General features: G+C 38.5%; 1 protein-coding gene across 5 annotated transcripts in view; it reads right to left on the bottom strand.

Annotated features, from left to right (window-relative positions):
* Positions 1–2,630: 2,630 nt before the first annotated feature.
* The window catches only part of SPIDR (scaffold protein involved in DNA repair), a 1,328,422-nt gene continuing 1,314,462 nt past the window's right edge, over positions 2,631–16,590 (bottom strand). For 4 of the 5 annotated variants that reach the window (XM_042463183.1, XM_042463182.1, XM_042463184.1 and 1 more), the window contains 6 exons: positions 14,385–14,595; positions 12,252–12,404; positions 7,541–7,634; positions 5,683–5,797; positions 4,443–4,496; positions 2,631–3,555 (listed from right to left, as the gene is read on the bottom strand). In XM_042463183.1, the coding sequence (XP_042319117.1) occupies positions 3,415–3,555; positions 4,443–4,496; positions 5,683–5,797; positions 7,541–7,634; positions 12,252–12,404; positions 14,385–14,595 (768 nt within the window). In that variant the 3' untranslated portion in view covers positions 2,631–3,414. Of the gene's footprint in view, positions 3,556–4,442; positions 4,497–5,682; positions 5,798–7,540; positions 7,635–11,838; positions 12,033–12,251; positions 12,405–14,384; positions 14,596–16,590 lie in introns of those variants that run through there. The other variant, XR_006103505.1, reaches the window with a different exon arrangement.

Below are 16,590 nucleotides of genomic sequence, written 5' to 3'. Positions count from 1 at the left end.
CTATGAGTTTTCTTTGGCCACAAACTCAGTGCAACTGCAGGAAATGTGAGGAGAAAGAATTACTCTGTGTGTGTGTGACATATCACACATGAAATATATTGAGTTTGAAAGTCATACCTGTGTAAAAGATTGAACACAACAATTTTTAGAGGACAGTGTTGTGAAGTAGCAAAATTGCACAACAAAACAGAAGCCAGTCTGGGTGTGAGCTTAATAGGCCTCAGGGGAAAAAGGCTCTTTAAGTAGTAGTGATCATAATGATGTAAATAATAATAATAATAATAATAATAATAATTTGTATCCCGCCTCTCCCTGTATTGGATCAAGGCAGGTAACAACAAACTTAAGAACGATAAAAATACAACACAGCAAGCCACCAGTAAAAGCATAGCAAAACATCAAATCCAATTCCCTATCTCCCTCCCACCTTAAAATAGCGTTAAAAACAATTCCCAATGAAATGCTACCAATAAAGTAGTCAATTGTATATGAAGACAAACCAATGCACAGAGAAAGTCCAACCATGCAAATGTTTGGTATTACTAGGACTTCCTTGGGGTTCACATTGATCTTACTCAAATAGTTGGTGGGGAAGGTTGAAGTGCTCTTGTCTTGCTGCAGGGCCATGCAGTTGGGCTGCTTCGGGTGTTAAAAAGCCTTGCACTGTCTCTAAAATAATTTTAGCACTCACATGGTCACAATCTTACATTTCACTATGTGTATATAAGTACAGGAAACCATGATGGCCCTGGCTTCCCAGTGCATACATACACACAGGATAACAACTTGTAGCATTATTTGTGTAGTGGTTTGTAAAATATACTTCCAGGCTACTGAGGGGCCAACAAGAACATAAAAATGGACAGCCATTCTTTGTGCGGTCGATACAAAATAGGATTGCTTTTTCAGACCATTTTCTAGAAGTCAAAAATCACTCAGCAGTTTTATTACTTTCAGAGTCTACAATAACTGGAAAGGGGGCAGGAAAATTACTGTACCACAAAGACCATCTCAGAGAGCAAATGGTTTCAGAAGCAGGGCCAAGCCTGGGATTTCCATGTAGGGTCTAGGAAAGACCCCTGGCCTAAAACCCTGGGGATCTAGGATCTAGCCCAATGTTGTCAACTCCGATTAGCAGCAACTCTGCTAAGTGGATGGATAAATGACAATGTCCGTTTTGTATAACTCTCAAAGACGTTGCTGAACTTACACATCAGTCAAAAGTAGCATAGCTAATACTAAGGGACAGTGTGAACTGGAGTCCTACCAAAATAGAGGTCTACATAATCTTACTAGAAAAATCATTGATGCTTGGCGAAGTAGAAGGCAGTAGGAAAAGAGGAAAGCTTGCATCAGAGATGGATAGACTCAACCAAGGAATCCAAGGCCCTGAATCTGCAAGACCTGAGGAAGGCTGTTGCAGATAGGATGACTTGGAGGTCTTCTCATTTGTGCGTGTGTGTGTCTTTAACTTGCCTGTATGACAACCCCATGAATTTCAATTGGGCAAGGAATTACTCAGAAGTGGTCTTGTCAGTTCCTTCCTCATTCATTTGACAGTGTAAGTCAAAGTTGACTTGATAGCCCTTAACATATTCTCCAAGCCTGAGCTAAATTTCTGTGTAATGAAATCAAATATAGGCACTGTTGGGGAGTACAAATCTGTAAGCATCATAGTTAAAGTGCTCTGAGGTGGAACCCATCCTGATCTCCTCAGTCCTCACTGGAAAGCAGCCATTGCTATTGATGAGGGTCTGTTCTTCAGTCAATAAGAAAGCAGTCTTCCCTCCAGTGAGCAATCGCCTGTGAACCACGCAGAAGCAGGACCTCTATCCCTCTTGCACCAGAAATGGCTTGTGTGGGAGGTGGGACAGCCAGTCAGCTGCTTTCCAATCATCAGGGGAGCAAACCATTGATCACAGTACCTGCTTCCCAGTAAGAGTGGTTTGGGAGATGTTCATGGTCCCTATGTACCCCTAAACAAGAGGCTACCTAAGGACTGTACGTATGAGACATTCACAAGAGTGTAACTCAGTTACACATTCATAACTGCTGAACAGGATTCCAGCCAATGTTTTCAAAATCTGGTTGTAAACACACTTATTTGGTATGAAACATGCCTACTTAGGATTCCAGGTTCCCATCTCTCTCTTCCCTTCCCCCTCACAAACAAAACACAGAAGCCAGGATCCAACAGAAGAGTAGGGAAATACTGAATGCAAACAACAGGAAATTCCATGTACACAGGGGTTCTCTGCTCTCCATCCCCCTGAAATGTCTGCAGATAAAGGACTTCAGATCACAGTTGTTGCAAGACAGCACGTCCAGCTGATTCCACTATTCATTTCTGAGACCATATAGTATACAAAGTTAAAGCTTTACGGCTGCTAAATCTAACTTGGTTTTATCTACGGATTGCAAGGAAGTATGAAAATATAGTTAGCATTCAAAAGAACTAGTGCGAGGTAGCAATCGGTCCATTATACTTTTAATTATGCTATGTGATACAATAGGAACTTTATGGAAGACTGCTTTCTCAGATACAACTACCAAATACTTGTATAATTAGATAATAGTTAACTTTGTACACCTGCCCTTGACACCTTTATCACACCAGCAGAAAGTAAAACTCTAATCGTCTGTAATATTTATTTGAAATTTGTAAAAAATACAGATCATCATTAAGCCAAGTCATACCAGACACACTGTGGTTCAACACATACCATACTTTATATTGTATTGGGATTCATATTTTACATTAACACAGACAGGGGATCTAAAATGTACAGCGGTAGTTCCAAATTTGTGCTTGCAGCCCAATGGGAGTGCTGTGGAACTTTGCCTACCTTCCCACTCTAGCCCTCCATGCAGCCCCAAAACAGGGTCTCCAAAAGGGTCTGCAAAGCTGCAGTGAAAGAGGTCTGCGCATAGCTCAGACATTAATTTAAAATGCTTTCCCTCACAATGTAACTGTTTTGATATCCACACAGAAAAAAGCATTCCAACTTTTCAAATGCATTCTAAAAATTAACTTCTAGATCAAGAAAAAAGTATTTTTGGAACATATTTCCAAATTGTTTTTCTAAAAACATTGTTGGAAATTTTCTCTTTATTTTAGTGCTTTGGATTTAAACAAACAAACAAACAAAACAAACAGATGGCCATGAACACATACACAATGGGAAATTAAGCACCTGCAAATTCCAGAGAGTTAACTTCTCTCAGTGAAGGCAATGAGAGCTGAACAGCTTAATGTCGTTTTACAGATGCCCAGCATGAAACATTAAAAAATTATTCTGACAGAAGACTGAAAATTATTTATTGCTGCTAAGTCCTTAATATGCCTGTATTATACATTATCTACAAATCTAGTTCACAACTATGTTACAAAGTTCATGGACAGAGTAGCAGACATTATTTCCTTTCTTTTCTTCCTGCATCTAGGAGAACAATTTCTTCCAATCCAATACAGCTAGATGGGTGGTTGGTTACAGACTGGACGTAACAATATAAAAACCCCACCTCCTTTCCCAGCACATTCTTCACTTCATAACTCTGAAATGATAAAGCACATTCATTAAAACAAACAACCCTGTACATTTTGTCCCAGCCAGAACAAAGTTGAAAACTACTCAGTGTAAGGTATTCTTCCAAGTAAGCCATTTTAGGGTTTTTTCCCCTTCTCCTTTTTTATGGCTCCAAAAGCAAAACAGCACACACAGAGTAGTCCTTATGGTTATTGTTATTTGAACAAAATCACTTGTAAAGCAAATTTGAATTAGACATTCAGAAATGCAGTATCACAACAGCCAGAATCCTCTTGGCAATAGGGGTTATGCTAGTAGAAGTACTTGTTTCAGTGTTGCACAAGGAGGCATAGCAACAGACTTCTCCAGGCTGTGATATATATGTATAGGCTGTTCCTGGCCTCCCAAGAGCTAATGACTGGCACCTGGCTGGTTACCATCAGTCTCCTGCATTTCCATATATGTACTACTAGCAGAACATGTGAAGGTCTACTTAAAGTAAGTTCTACTAGGTGCAATGGGACTTACTCCTTGGTAGGTGTGTACAGAATTAGCTGGAAATATTCTATTCAAACTGGCAAATCATAAAGTCCCATTGCATCTTAAAAGACTTGCTTTCAAGTGGACCTGCATAGAATAGTTTTCACTTAAGTGAAAAATCCAACTGTCTACTATTTTTTCCTATAGGGGATATTCCAGGGATCCAGTATCTTTGGGGAAAAATATTTATGGCTTGTAACAGGGCAGTTTGGCTAAGTTTAACAGAAACATCAACAAAGCCAGTTATCAGTTCTCAAAGTTAATTCAGGCCCTATATCTTTACATAATTTGACTCTCTTCTGAATGCAATCCTCATGCATCTGGCATTATGATGCTCTAGTTTCTTTAAAAATATATATTTTAAAGTATACATACTCCATCCTCAGTGGTAGAAGAGTCCAGAAGTGAAGAAATGGTCTTTTGTAGCAGCTAATATAACACAAAAAAGGACAAAAGGAGAATCAAATTTTAGCATCTTCTACCCATGTGTAAAGTCATCCTATTTGATAAAAATTAAAAACCTAAACCTATTACAATCTATTCTTTCCTGGGAATGAAGCCAAATGGGATCAATCAAGCAAGCAAGCAATCACTTTATTTACAATCTGCTTCCCCCCCTCCCGCAAGTGGACTCTCTTATAGGGTAGGTTTGTGGCCCTAAAATATGTAAGCTATTGGTTATATGCAGTTGTACTGAAGGAGATGTGGCTATAAGCAGTTGTATCAACTTCACCAAGAAAACATGTTGAGGTTTTCATGATTCCAGGGAACTGATTCTAGGGAACCCTTCCAAGAGAAGGCCTTTCACCTTTAAAATCTTAACAATTGCTATGGAAATGGTATTTGAGGAAAGAGCCAGTTCTCAATGCAGTGGACTGAGAAACTGGACAGGACATGAATAAAAGAGACACAAACTTTATTAATTCATGAAATGTAGTGCCTTCCCAAGGTCATCCATTAACGTTTATCCTGGAAAGGCTGTTGTTAGGATAAAATAAGATAAAGAAGTTGCACGCTGCCCTGAATTTTAGAACACAGCAGAATAATAATACTAGCCCAGAGTTTCATTCTTATTCCATAGAGAAATGTCAGTTCTTTACAGAAATGTGCAACCTGTAGTTCTAGTGACCAACATCAGTGGTCCACCTCAAGACATGGCACACTGCACCAAATTTCAGCAGAGCAGCAACATTAGAAAATGTATGTATGTGTGTGCATGGAACCATTATCAGTTTTTCCAAACCACAATTTCTCAGTAAAAGAAGGCATGTGGTGTGTACCTTCTTTTACTGAGAAAATGTTTTTACTGCTATCCTACCAAATTTATACCCTGAAGCTTCAAAAACAGCCAGGGAGCTAGAGGCAGCCTATTTGGTGCCGATCACTGTTCTATATAGCCTGAAATAAAACGTTTGGGGATATATGATGTATTTTTAAAAAGCTTTCAATGCATGGGTTTTTAAGAGGTCAGCTCAAAAGACAGAGCTACATCATTGTAACTTTGTCTCCCATGTAGGAATTTGGCCACCATTTTATTTCAGGGTACTTGAATCAACACACAAGAGTCTCAGTACAGTCCAACAGTTCTTATAACCTGAACATTTTATTTTCATACCTTGATTTTTACTGTGGACGATGGTCGGGACTGGCAATGCACAAAGACTTCCAGGTGCATCTTGATAACTGGTGAAATGATGGCTTCACAACACTGGCTGCAGTATAGCAATTCTCTGAAATGATAAAGGTACATGTTGTATGTGCATCTAGCACATTACATATTTCCTCATTACTTTCACTGTTTGATTGTGGCCACAGTATGGTACATGCCTTCTTGATGTGTACTTTGTCAACTGGAAGCATATTCATACTTTTCCCACCTACTCTCAGTGACATGTAATATTCCTTTAGAGAACTAGAATGGAACTTAAAATAAGGAAGGGAACATGGAACTCCCAACTCTATCTGCTAATGCTAATGCTGGGAAAGAACACAACTGCAATGTTGAACAGGCAGCAGGGATGATATTTTTCAGCCATTTTGTAAAAACTACTCTTCCTTCAACTGTGCTTCAAGATCAGAAAATATAAACTGCTTCAGGATAATTGGGGTGGGTGGGAGTACAATTGCCTGGGAGAATCAACAGATGTGGAAAAACTTAAGTACCCCACAGCTATTTATGCCCTATTGATCTCCCATTGAATTTCTGTTACAATAGTGTATTTAAGAAGCTCTACACTGGGTTCATTTCTTTATACTAAGCCTGCCATTCAACCAAAAAAGATTCCCACAGCTGCTTATGTAACATCAATTACATCCCTGTCAAAGGCTTTAAACCTAAAAGATATCACACAAAAGAGAAAAGAGATGAGGAGGGAAGAGGAAAACAAGTAAACTCAAGAAAGTAAGTTGCATTAAAGGTGCATCATAGTTACTGTAACATCCAAATGGAATGAAAAGAATTCAGGGAGAGGTGGATTCAAATAAAGCTGAGTTGGTAGAATGACTCTGCTTCCCATCTCTCCTTCTGCTGCAGTCACCTTGGGTAGACTGTGACCAAGGACATTATGATGAAAAACCCAACCCTTCTTGGGTGTTCTCAGAAACATTCCTTGATACACTTGGACGCCCTATTCATAGTAATGGCCAGCAACACTGATGGATAAGATCTGCCTAATCTTTTGGTTGGCACACAGTTATGTAAGTTATGCACTACATAAAATTCTGTTCCTAATGTGTTACAAATGAGAAGGGAGGGAGGAGGGACTAAATAGATTGAGAAAGGTGACGGAAGTGGGAGGGATGGGAAATGAAATACTTCCTATTCCCTTTCTTCATATTATTTTTTTATAAACCTGTATCATTATTCATTTCCACCTGGGCTCAGTGTCCATATAAAGAGGGGTCCTACTAGACCATACAAAGTGCTCTCTTGTCCTTTTCTATAGCCTCTGTTTAATCTTCCCCCTTTGATCACATTACATGCACTCCAGAGAAAAGGAATGGTTGGAGAATATGGGAATCATGCAAAGACATCACAGGGCTTCCACTTCCTGTAAAAGGCTACTTGAACATGTGGAAAGTGCAGGCCAAAATGAAAGAAAGAATACAGAGCATTGTTAATCACAACTGCAATTTTTCTACATTTGGACACAATTATCTCTGTTTCGATGTGCATCCATTAGCTGGACAAAACCTAGTGGGATATAACATTAAATAATGATCTATCTATTTCTCTCATATCAAAATATTTTCTTTCCTTCTGCATGAAAATTAAAAGCAAAGCTGTGGCAACATCTTGATCAAAATGAGGTAGATTATCTAGATTTATACTAAGCGATTCACTCTCTTAACCTACAAATGTTAAATGTACATATGATCTTTGGTGAAGAATTCATAAGAAGATTTCTGAGACTCCAAATGTACAGTACCTATAAGCATAGTCCTTATCTATGTTCTAGCTAACATGTTCTTACCTGTCTTGTGGATGTTGTTCTACATTTCCATTGCCACATCTGTTACATGTAGGCCAGGAGAAAGCTGTTTTTTCATTAACTCCAACAACAATGCCTGAAACAAGGAAGAAATGTTGCATAAATACACACTTAACTATTATTGCCTTTGGCATTTGTGTCCACTTGGCTTAATATATTGTTGCTCTTTCATCCCTGAAAAAACAAACAAATAATTTTTTGTTTTAAAAAAAAGGAACCTAAAAAGGAAAAAGAATAACCTCAGGTATGTTCATTTAAAAAACACCTTCTATTAAATCAGAACTATTTAAAAACAACTTTAATTAGCTTTTGGAAACAATGGATTTTTCCTTTCCTTTCCAGATTGCCTAGTAAACATATTTAGTTAAATTAGACAAGTTTATACAATTGTATCTCAATTTAAGAAGACATAATATGAACAGTACATTTGTTTCATTGTTTATAAAACATTTATCTATTGCCCCTCAACCCTTGAGCACCCCTGAGGCAAGGTGACCAGATGCCCTCCTTTTCCAGGACATGTCCTACATTTCAACCTTCTGTCCAGGAAGAATTCCACAATGTCTTCTAGTTTGAGCATGATGAGACATTTTCCTGCTTAGTAGCCTGTTCTCACTGCAAATAGGGGGATAGGATGGATCCTTCTAAAGATCTTTTATCCTAGGAGTAGCAGCAGACAAGACTTGCCCCCAGGACTCAGGGTGAGCTTGTTTCTCAGAGGAGAAAAGAACAGCAAATGGGCTGCTTGAGGGCACAATGCAAATGTGGAGAGTCCCCCCCCCCCTTAATTTCAGGACACTGGACAAATGAAAGGGATAATTTAAATGTAAATTCAGTCAAGGGTTTGTTGCTAGTAAAGTACAATTTAAAGCATTGGTCTTGCTCAGAGTTCTATAAATATGTTGGAAGCCAAGAAGGCATTTTAGCCAAAGTAAGTTAACAAGAAAAATACAGTTGTGTATATAATAAAACACAGTATATCTAACATAGATGTAAATAAACCATATGAAATAAATTTATCTATTTATATTAGTGCTTTTAGCTTTTATTAGGCCCTACATTTTTCTTGAGTATCCTACATTTAGTGGTGCCTTGTCCTCCTTTGGGATAATGACAACCGGTCACCCTACCCTGAGGCAATGCCAAGGCACCTCTCAAAGGCCTCCCCATAAGGGTCCTTCATCACTTCTTCCACAGCAAGAGCAAACAAACCAGGTAATCTTCTGTAAACAATAGTTCCACTATTTTCTTAACTGGCAAACTAAAGTTAACAGCTTTGAATCAAGCCAGGATAGTAAGTCAAATTAAAACCATGGTTTAATAGAATGATGTATTTCAAAGTGATTAACCATGATTTCCTGGTTTGGATTAAACTGGAAACTACAATTAATGGAGGACTTCCAGACCTGTTCACTCAGTGGCATGGGCTACATATGATTTAAGACATCTGTATTTTATCTTATCAAGCCAAGATATAATCATCCAAGTTCATTTGTTGTTTTAATTTGATTCCTGAAAAATGCCAGGGCTGAAGGCAACAAGACAATTTCTTAAAACATTTATAATGATCAAACAGCAATGATTTGGCCTTTATATCTGGGAACCAAATCTGGCAAAAAACAACAATCCCAAAACCCAAACCCTGACCTACGTGACTAAAAGGCTTTAGAGGACTGAAGGCCAGAGAGATATTTTGGATCACTACTAAGCATTGTTGCTAACTATTAGAAATCAACTATGCTGGGAATTTTATGGGAAGGCTAGTAAAGAGATTTAGAACAATGGATGATTTGTTTAGCTAAGCAATAAATACTGAAGATGTAGCACTATTTGGAAGCAAAACATACAAATGGGTAATCTTGGCCACCTGCAAGTAAATGGAACATCATTGGTAAGCCTACAGTATATATGTCAAAAGCCCATCATCTAATAACCCCTGCTGTGTCAACTAGAGTCACCCAATCCTATGATAAACTAAAAGTCGGACAACTAAGACTGGCAAAGTTCATTTGTACTAGTTAGGTAACAGTGCTGGAATACCTGCTTTAATTTAATAGCAGGATGAAGGAAAAGTAGCAATCTGCGTAAGACTTTGTGTTCCTTGGCACTGGATTTCAGACAATTGTTGTTAAATGATATAATGAGAGTGTGAAAGAACATTTCACAGGCATAGCTAAGACACAGTGAAATGCACAAGCAAATTAAGAGTAGCATACAGATTTATGACATTTGCCACACTTTTCATCCAGAATGCTCGGGATGGTATATACTGTACATGATTCTCTCAGCTTGTGACTGAAGTCATTTACAACTTATGGTGACCTTAAGGCAACCCTATCACAGGGTTTTCTTGGCAAGAATCCTTCAAAGGAGGTTTGTCTTTACCATCCTCTGAGGCTGAGAGACTGTGGCTTACCCAAGGTTACCCAGTGGGTTTCATGGCTGAGCAGGGAATCTGAACGCTGGTCTTCAAAGCCCTAGTCCAACACTCAAACCACTATGCCATGCTGGATCAGTTTACACTTGCAATAAAGCTGTGAGATACATAGTGAGCCTGTGTGATGTTCCGACTTGCCCAAATCCCATTTGCAAATTTCATTCTTGAGGCAATCTCTTTATTGTTCTTCCAAATCGCCCAGCTTGGACAAGATACTTAAAGCAGCCCCTTTTCTCTTCTGTCCTCTTATCATTAACAGAATGTAAAAACTCAATGCTTCTGGCTATATAGGACTTAGTAGAATGAATTTTTCTGCATGATCAAGGGTTAACAACATTTATACATCTCTGAACAAAGCAGAGACAGCAGGGATTGAGTTAGGTGTAAATACTTCCCAAACATAGGCTCTGTCATCAAGGTGGGGTATTGCTTTGAAAGCTATCTGTAAGAATGGATGCGCGGGTGGGGAAGGAAGTATCAAGTAGGGCAAAATTAAATAAAACCCTCACTTTGCAGAAAAAGACTTGATGGAAAAGGCACCACTTGCAAACATCTCAAATAACCTTAAACCTTCCAGTAAGCAATCCATGCATCTCCCTTTAAGTCATCAACAGCATTCTTCAATCGAAACTAACGGGTACATAATAGGCAGAAGGTCTACATAGATCCCATAGTGAGAGGGAGGGATGGAGGGAGAAAATTTAAAAAAAAGTTGAATTAGTTAAAAGAAGTAAAATAAGTAAGATTGGGAATCTGTGGCTCATTTAGATGCTGTTGGCCAACAACTCTCATAATCACTGAGTACTGGACACGCTGGTTGAAGGAGATTGAGATTCAACATAATCTGGAGGTCAACAGGCTACTCAAGCATGCAGTAGGCAGTCTGCTGACAATTTCTTCCATACCACTGTGTCAAAGGATCCAATATGTGATAGTAGATTATGGCTAGGGAGTTCTGAAAGTTGAATTCCAGAAGAGTAACTTTCTCAGGTTCTACCTTGGAAGTAAGGGTGAACAGGAGTAGCTCATACCCTTGTAAGCTCCCTTACAATATAGCCTCTGCCTGTAAATACTGCAGTTTATCATCCAACATAATCAGCAACTACTCTTCTTATGAGTAGACTTCCAAATGGAAAATGGAACAATATCATTTGCCACATTTACCCAGATATCAATAAGAACATTGTGGATGAAATTTTGCAGATTAACATGTTACAAAAGACCTTAAAATCAGATCCTCAGCAAGAAACTCAATGAAGATCATGTGCAGGGCACAGTCCAAAAATAAAAAATAAAATAAAATAAAATAGTTGGTGCACATGTGAAAATGCCATCAGAAAAATTCCAATATTTACAGTAGGCAACCTTAAAATGCCTGAGTTAGTGTTTGCCACCTTCACTGTACAATATTCATCTCAACATGCCCTTTGAAGGCCCACTCCTGTATATGACCCAAGCTCAAATTCAGTGATGAACTTGGCTAGCAGAACAAATGAGCTACAAGCAAAGCAGCATTACAACTGGTGTTCTAATTAAACACTGCAGAGGTTGCAAGTCTAAAAAATAAACTAGAAACAGCAAAGGAGCAAGTACTTCCTAAAGTACTGACATCTTCAAAACAAGTCTATAAACTGATTTAATATAGATACTACAAACATATATAAAGCTGGGTTTAGTTCCACATAAATATAAGTGGTAACACTTATCCTGCTCAGCATTATTTGTCAGTAATACCAAATAAGGGCCAGGAAGGGATATAGTTCATATTATCCTAATAGCAAGCGCCAATCTCTTATGCCCAATATACACTTTTTCTGTGCTGTTTTATTATTCAGTTTTGTACCTGAAGAATGCCAGTGTGATAACTAGCACAAAGCATCAGATGGAGTCCAAAGAAAGTCAAGTTGAAATCCTCACTCAAACAGGAAGTTTACTGGATGATCCTGGGCCCATTCCATCTACTTTCAAACTCTTCTTTGTCACAGGATTGTTGCAAAGTAAAATGAAGTACTGTAGGCTATATTTCAGAGGAAGGAACTGGAAAAACCATCTTACTTAAGAAAACCCTATGAAATTCATGGGGTTTCCATAAGTCAACAGGCAACTTGAAGGCACAAAAACAAAAAAAAAGGGGTAAATTACCACGAGGCTTGCCCAAAGATCCTTATAGGAAGGGGAAAAAATAAAATAAAATAAAGGTTTCAAGCAGACAAAAAGCATGGCAAAATTTGTTTTAGGAAAAAAGCTTGAACTAACCTCTTACAGTACAAATGGAATTGACCTGGGTTGCAGAATCCAGCTCATCGAGTTCGACAGGACCAGTCAGTTTAGTGATGTCAGCATCAGCAGCCCTACACAAAAGGGGCTTTTGTAACAAGAGAACGGTACGTTCAATGCAAATAATCCTACCTGCCAACAAAGACATTTTGATAAGTTACAGTAACAAGGAAAAAAGCGATCGTGTTAATTGCTTCAGCCAATAAAGACAATATTCCCAGTCAGTCTTTCATCAAACCTGATTTAGTCTGGTTTGCTCAAACTTTGAAAGCGAAACACATTCTGTTCTTGTTAAGAAAAGAAACTTCCAGCCCAAACTATCCTGATGTATGAAATCTTTAGAAAGCAGGAAATCTAGTAGGTTTTTGCTTCCTTGCGTGATTCCACCCCACCCCCACACATCCTTGTGGTAGTTGCTGCTGCCAAGCTGTTTTGAGGCTAGACATCTTGCACTTTGCTCCCCAAAGCAAGAAAGCCAAACCTTTGCCCAGCAGAGTGTCACGTGGATGTTTCAGTGGGTCTGGAAGCATGACAGGAAACTTTTATAAGTAGGTCAGTGGCTCAAATGCAACAAAAGGTTCACAGTAACCAAAGGCCATTTACCTTGCAGTGATTAACTTACTCTGAACATGATTAGCATTTAATTCTAATTCTTTCCAGTATATGCAAGCACAACATTTGATACTAATTCTAGATGGCTGGAGAAGGGCAGTATACATAAATATAATATAAAAGGTATATTGACAGATTGTGGTCATTGTACAGGAATCTATTTAACAGAAAGGGCTAATATTATAATACTCACTGTGCAATGTAAGCAAACTGAAAAGAAGCTAGAAATATCCCATTGAATCAAATGCAAAAGAGAAACAAACATCTCAGGACATTCAAAAATCTGAGATTTGTTCTTGGAAAATGGTTTTATTCCCACCTTGGATGTACATTCTTACATTCCTGCCATTTTAACAACTTAAAACATTGTTTGGTTTGCACTGAATTGTTTGGTGTGCATTTGCCAGTAAAATGTCTTCTAGTGCATTATTCCGTCCTGTTTTATGAACAACATAAAAATCCTGATTTGGCCAATCCACATTGTGAATAGTTATTACACATAACCTCAGCGACCACTTGGTGTGTGCAAGACTAATTTTAGGTAAGTAATTAAAATTGAAATGAAAAGCAGGGTCATTCAATCAGCTTTACATAGAGATCAACTTCACTTGATTTCTAGTACAGACACACACTGCAAGAACTTTTAACACTAAGAAATTGTGTCTGGATGTGCCAGGCTTCTTTGTCCCTCCTCTCTCTTTTCCCTTTGTGCCACATATTTCAGCTCATAAACCTGGAAGCAGGTATTACCTTGCTTTTGTGGTATTATGAACATTGCATTGAGAGCTTTTATAAATGAAGAGTTAATTTTTTAAAAAAAATTAAATAAATAAATAGCAGAAAATAAATGCTCAACTCTTCACTCTCTGTCCATAAGAGAAAAATGTGTCCAAACCACATTCCTGATTCTGATTTCTTGTTCTGATTCACATATTTGTGAAAAATGATGGACACTGGACAGCCTTTGAGCATTTTGCCCTAACAACCTCTTTTCAGAAGGATACCTGGGTCACCCTTTTTTCCTGGCAATTCTTTTTGAACCTTATATTAAAACATGGCTGGATTTGTACACGCATGAGATGTGAGACTCAAAATTATCATTCTTGTTGTTTTTGTACCTTCTGACTTATGGTGACCCTAAGGCTAACCTTACAACCTAACAAAACCATGTCATTACAACAGAGACAAGGTGACAGTTTTTTCCACAGATACCATTGTAAAAGACAACCTAGAAACATACTATTTTTGTTTTAGAAATTTGAAGGCCAGCGTAAGAAATACTGGCAAACTACAATTGAAGAACACCAGAGGTAGGCAGAAGCTTGCTTTTCTCATTCAAGTTATATGTTACAGATATGTAAAAGAGTTTGTTTGCTTCCACATGTTCTACAACAGTTATGAGGGCCCTTTGGTCTTCCAGACTTTTGGAGCACAACTCCCATTCCCTTACATCACTGGGGGTTTCTGGGGGTTGACCCCTAAGCATAAAGTGTCCCTTACCATTTCCATATACAGCATCCTTGAAGAAAACAACACAGGGGGATGTGCTCTTGAGTGCCTCCTTTACTCCCCCATCAATTACACAGGATGAAGCAACTGAGACTGGCAGAACTTTTGGAGTTCCAGGACTGACCTCAGCCCCACTCTGCAGGGAGAGATCAGTCACAAACAGCCAACATTGTGTTTGGCTTGACAGAGGGTTCCCCTTTTCCTAGAATTTGAAAGAAAAAAACATCAGTATGTCCAAGTGATATACTGCAATTAAACAAAAACACAACTTTTTTCCTACAGGATTAGACTGGAGCTATCAATCGATTTATCTTATCCAGAGTTTAGGTGGTAACATTTAAACCTTCAATTCAGTAGGCTGACTTTTATACAGTATCATCTTATATGGCTCGATTCTATGCTTTGCAGTGCCATAGGCGCACAGGACTGAATACAAGACTTCTAGCAGCAAAGTATGCACTGGGACAACAACAGCTACCACACTCCAGGAAAGCCCCTACCTGGCACAAATTGGATTTGAAGGCTTGGGTGAGTGAGGGGAACATGATGGTGACAGAAGGACTGAGGTTTCCAGTAGTATGCTGTAAATCATCTAAAACTTTTGCACAGTCTTGAACCAGTAAATAATTGCAACAAACAAACTGGAACTGTTTAAGAATTGTGAGGATAAACACTTTAGATGTGTCTGCATTGCCTTGCATTAGATTGCTGCTTAAAAGCCTTGCTTTAAGTTAAAGTGGTAGATAAGGTTAAGATAGAAATCATAATTTCCTAGCCTTCGTCAGAGCTTTCAAACATTTTACATCAGCAAACATTTCTTAATTTATCAGCTTTAAAAATACTACTCATACATGATGTCAACTGATGATGATTTTGACCTAATGTATTTAATGACATCTTATTTTGAAAACAGAAGAAAAATTACTACTAAGTTATGTAACGTGTTCTACTTCCTTGATGGAAGCTACTATAGGTATGAACCTGGAGGTTTGTCTCCTGGATAAATTGCAACATTTCTCAAAGATGCATATATGCCAGATGGTTAATAAAAGGTACCAGGAAAAATAAATGTACTTGCTTCAGAAACATAAATATCATGCTTGTGATAGGAATAAAATATTCAGCTAAAAGCAAATAATGAAATATCATGTAGTGCTTCTTCTGTTTAATCTGAGACCGCAACAATTTCCAGCTCAGTAGTAACACAATTAAAAGGCTGGAAAACTATGGGCCCATAAAGACAGGCCAAAATAAAGCTGCTTCGGGTCACTTTGGAGGTATGCCGTTTTAAATGACATGTGCATCTTGAGAGGCCAGAAGCTGCGCCAAAGCTGCATTCCAGTTCTTAGGACTGGAGCATGGCTTTGACGCGGCTTCTGGTCTCTCAGGACGCATGCATCATTTAAACAGCATACCTCCAAAGAGACCTGAAGCAGCTTTATTTTGGCCTGTCTGTTTGGGCCCATCATTAATTAAATATATTAATGAGTTGCTTCAGATTAAACATGTTATTGTGTTTTTCTCATTTTCCTCCAGGTTTTGCAACTAGTCCCTCTTTGCCCCATACCTAATACTACAGTATTATATCCACTTTCCTGGGAGTAAGCCCTATTGAAGTAATCTGACTTACTTCTGAGTAGACATGTATAGTACTGCAGTTGTTTTACCTTCCTGTGAAATAGATGTTTGTAACAACACCAAACAATATTTGCACATTTTCAGACTGAAATATTGATGCAGTTGAAAAATGTAAAAGCAAATGTCTGTGCCAGCCATATCTTACAAGGACATCGTGCTGTGTCTGATACCTCTATTATTAGGAGAACAATAAATAGATAACAAAACTGGGTTGATGAAAGCACATGTCCTCTGCAAGGAAGCACCTGTCAACGACTTTTAAAAAGAGGGTAAGATGACTTTGCCGAACAGGGCAGGTTGCATGGCGCAGGAAGAAAGAGTGAATCCTCATCCCCCTCCCCAAAAAAATCACAGGGATGCCTGATTTTGAGAAATCTCCCTCTTCTCTTTTAATCACTGTAGTATAGCTCCTACCCCCATTCAGCAGCATTATCCAACCATCTCTTGTAAAAGGAGACTTGGGAAGGAGTCTGTTTCCACCAGCCCCATTAATGCACACATATCTCTGCAGCCAACTCATTCGGATCCAGAACATTTACTATAGTATCAGCTGGTTCTT

Source organism: Sceloporus undulatus, chromosome 4, assembly GCF_019175285.1.
Source record: "Sceloporus undulatus isolate JIND9_A2432 ecotype Alabama chromosome 4, SceUnd_v1.1, whole genome shotgun sequence".
NCBI lineage: Eukaryota > Metazoa > Chordata > Lepidosauria > Squamata > Phrynosomatidae > Sceloporus > Sceloporus undulatus.
The sequence above is the reverse complement of the archived record's forward strand: the minus strand, read 5'-3'. Positions and strand labels throughout refer to the sequence as shown.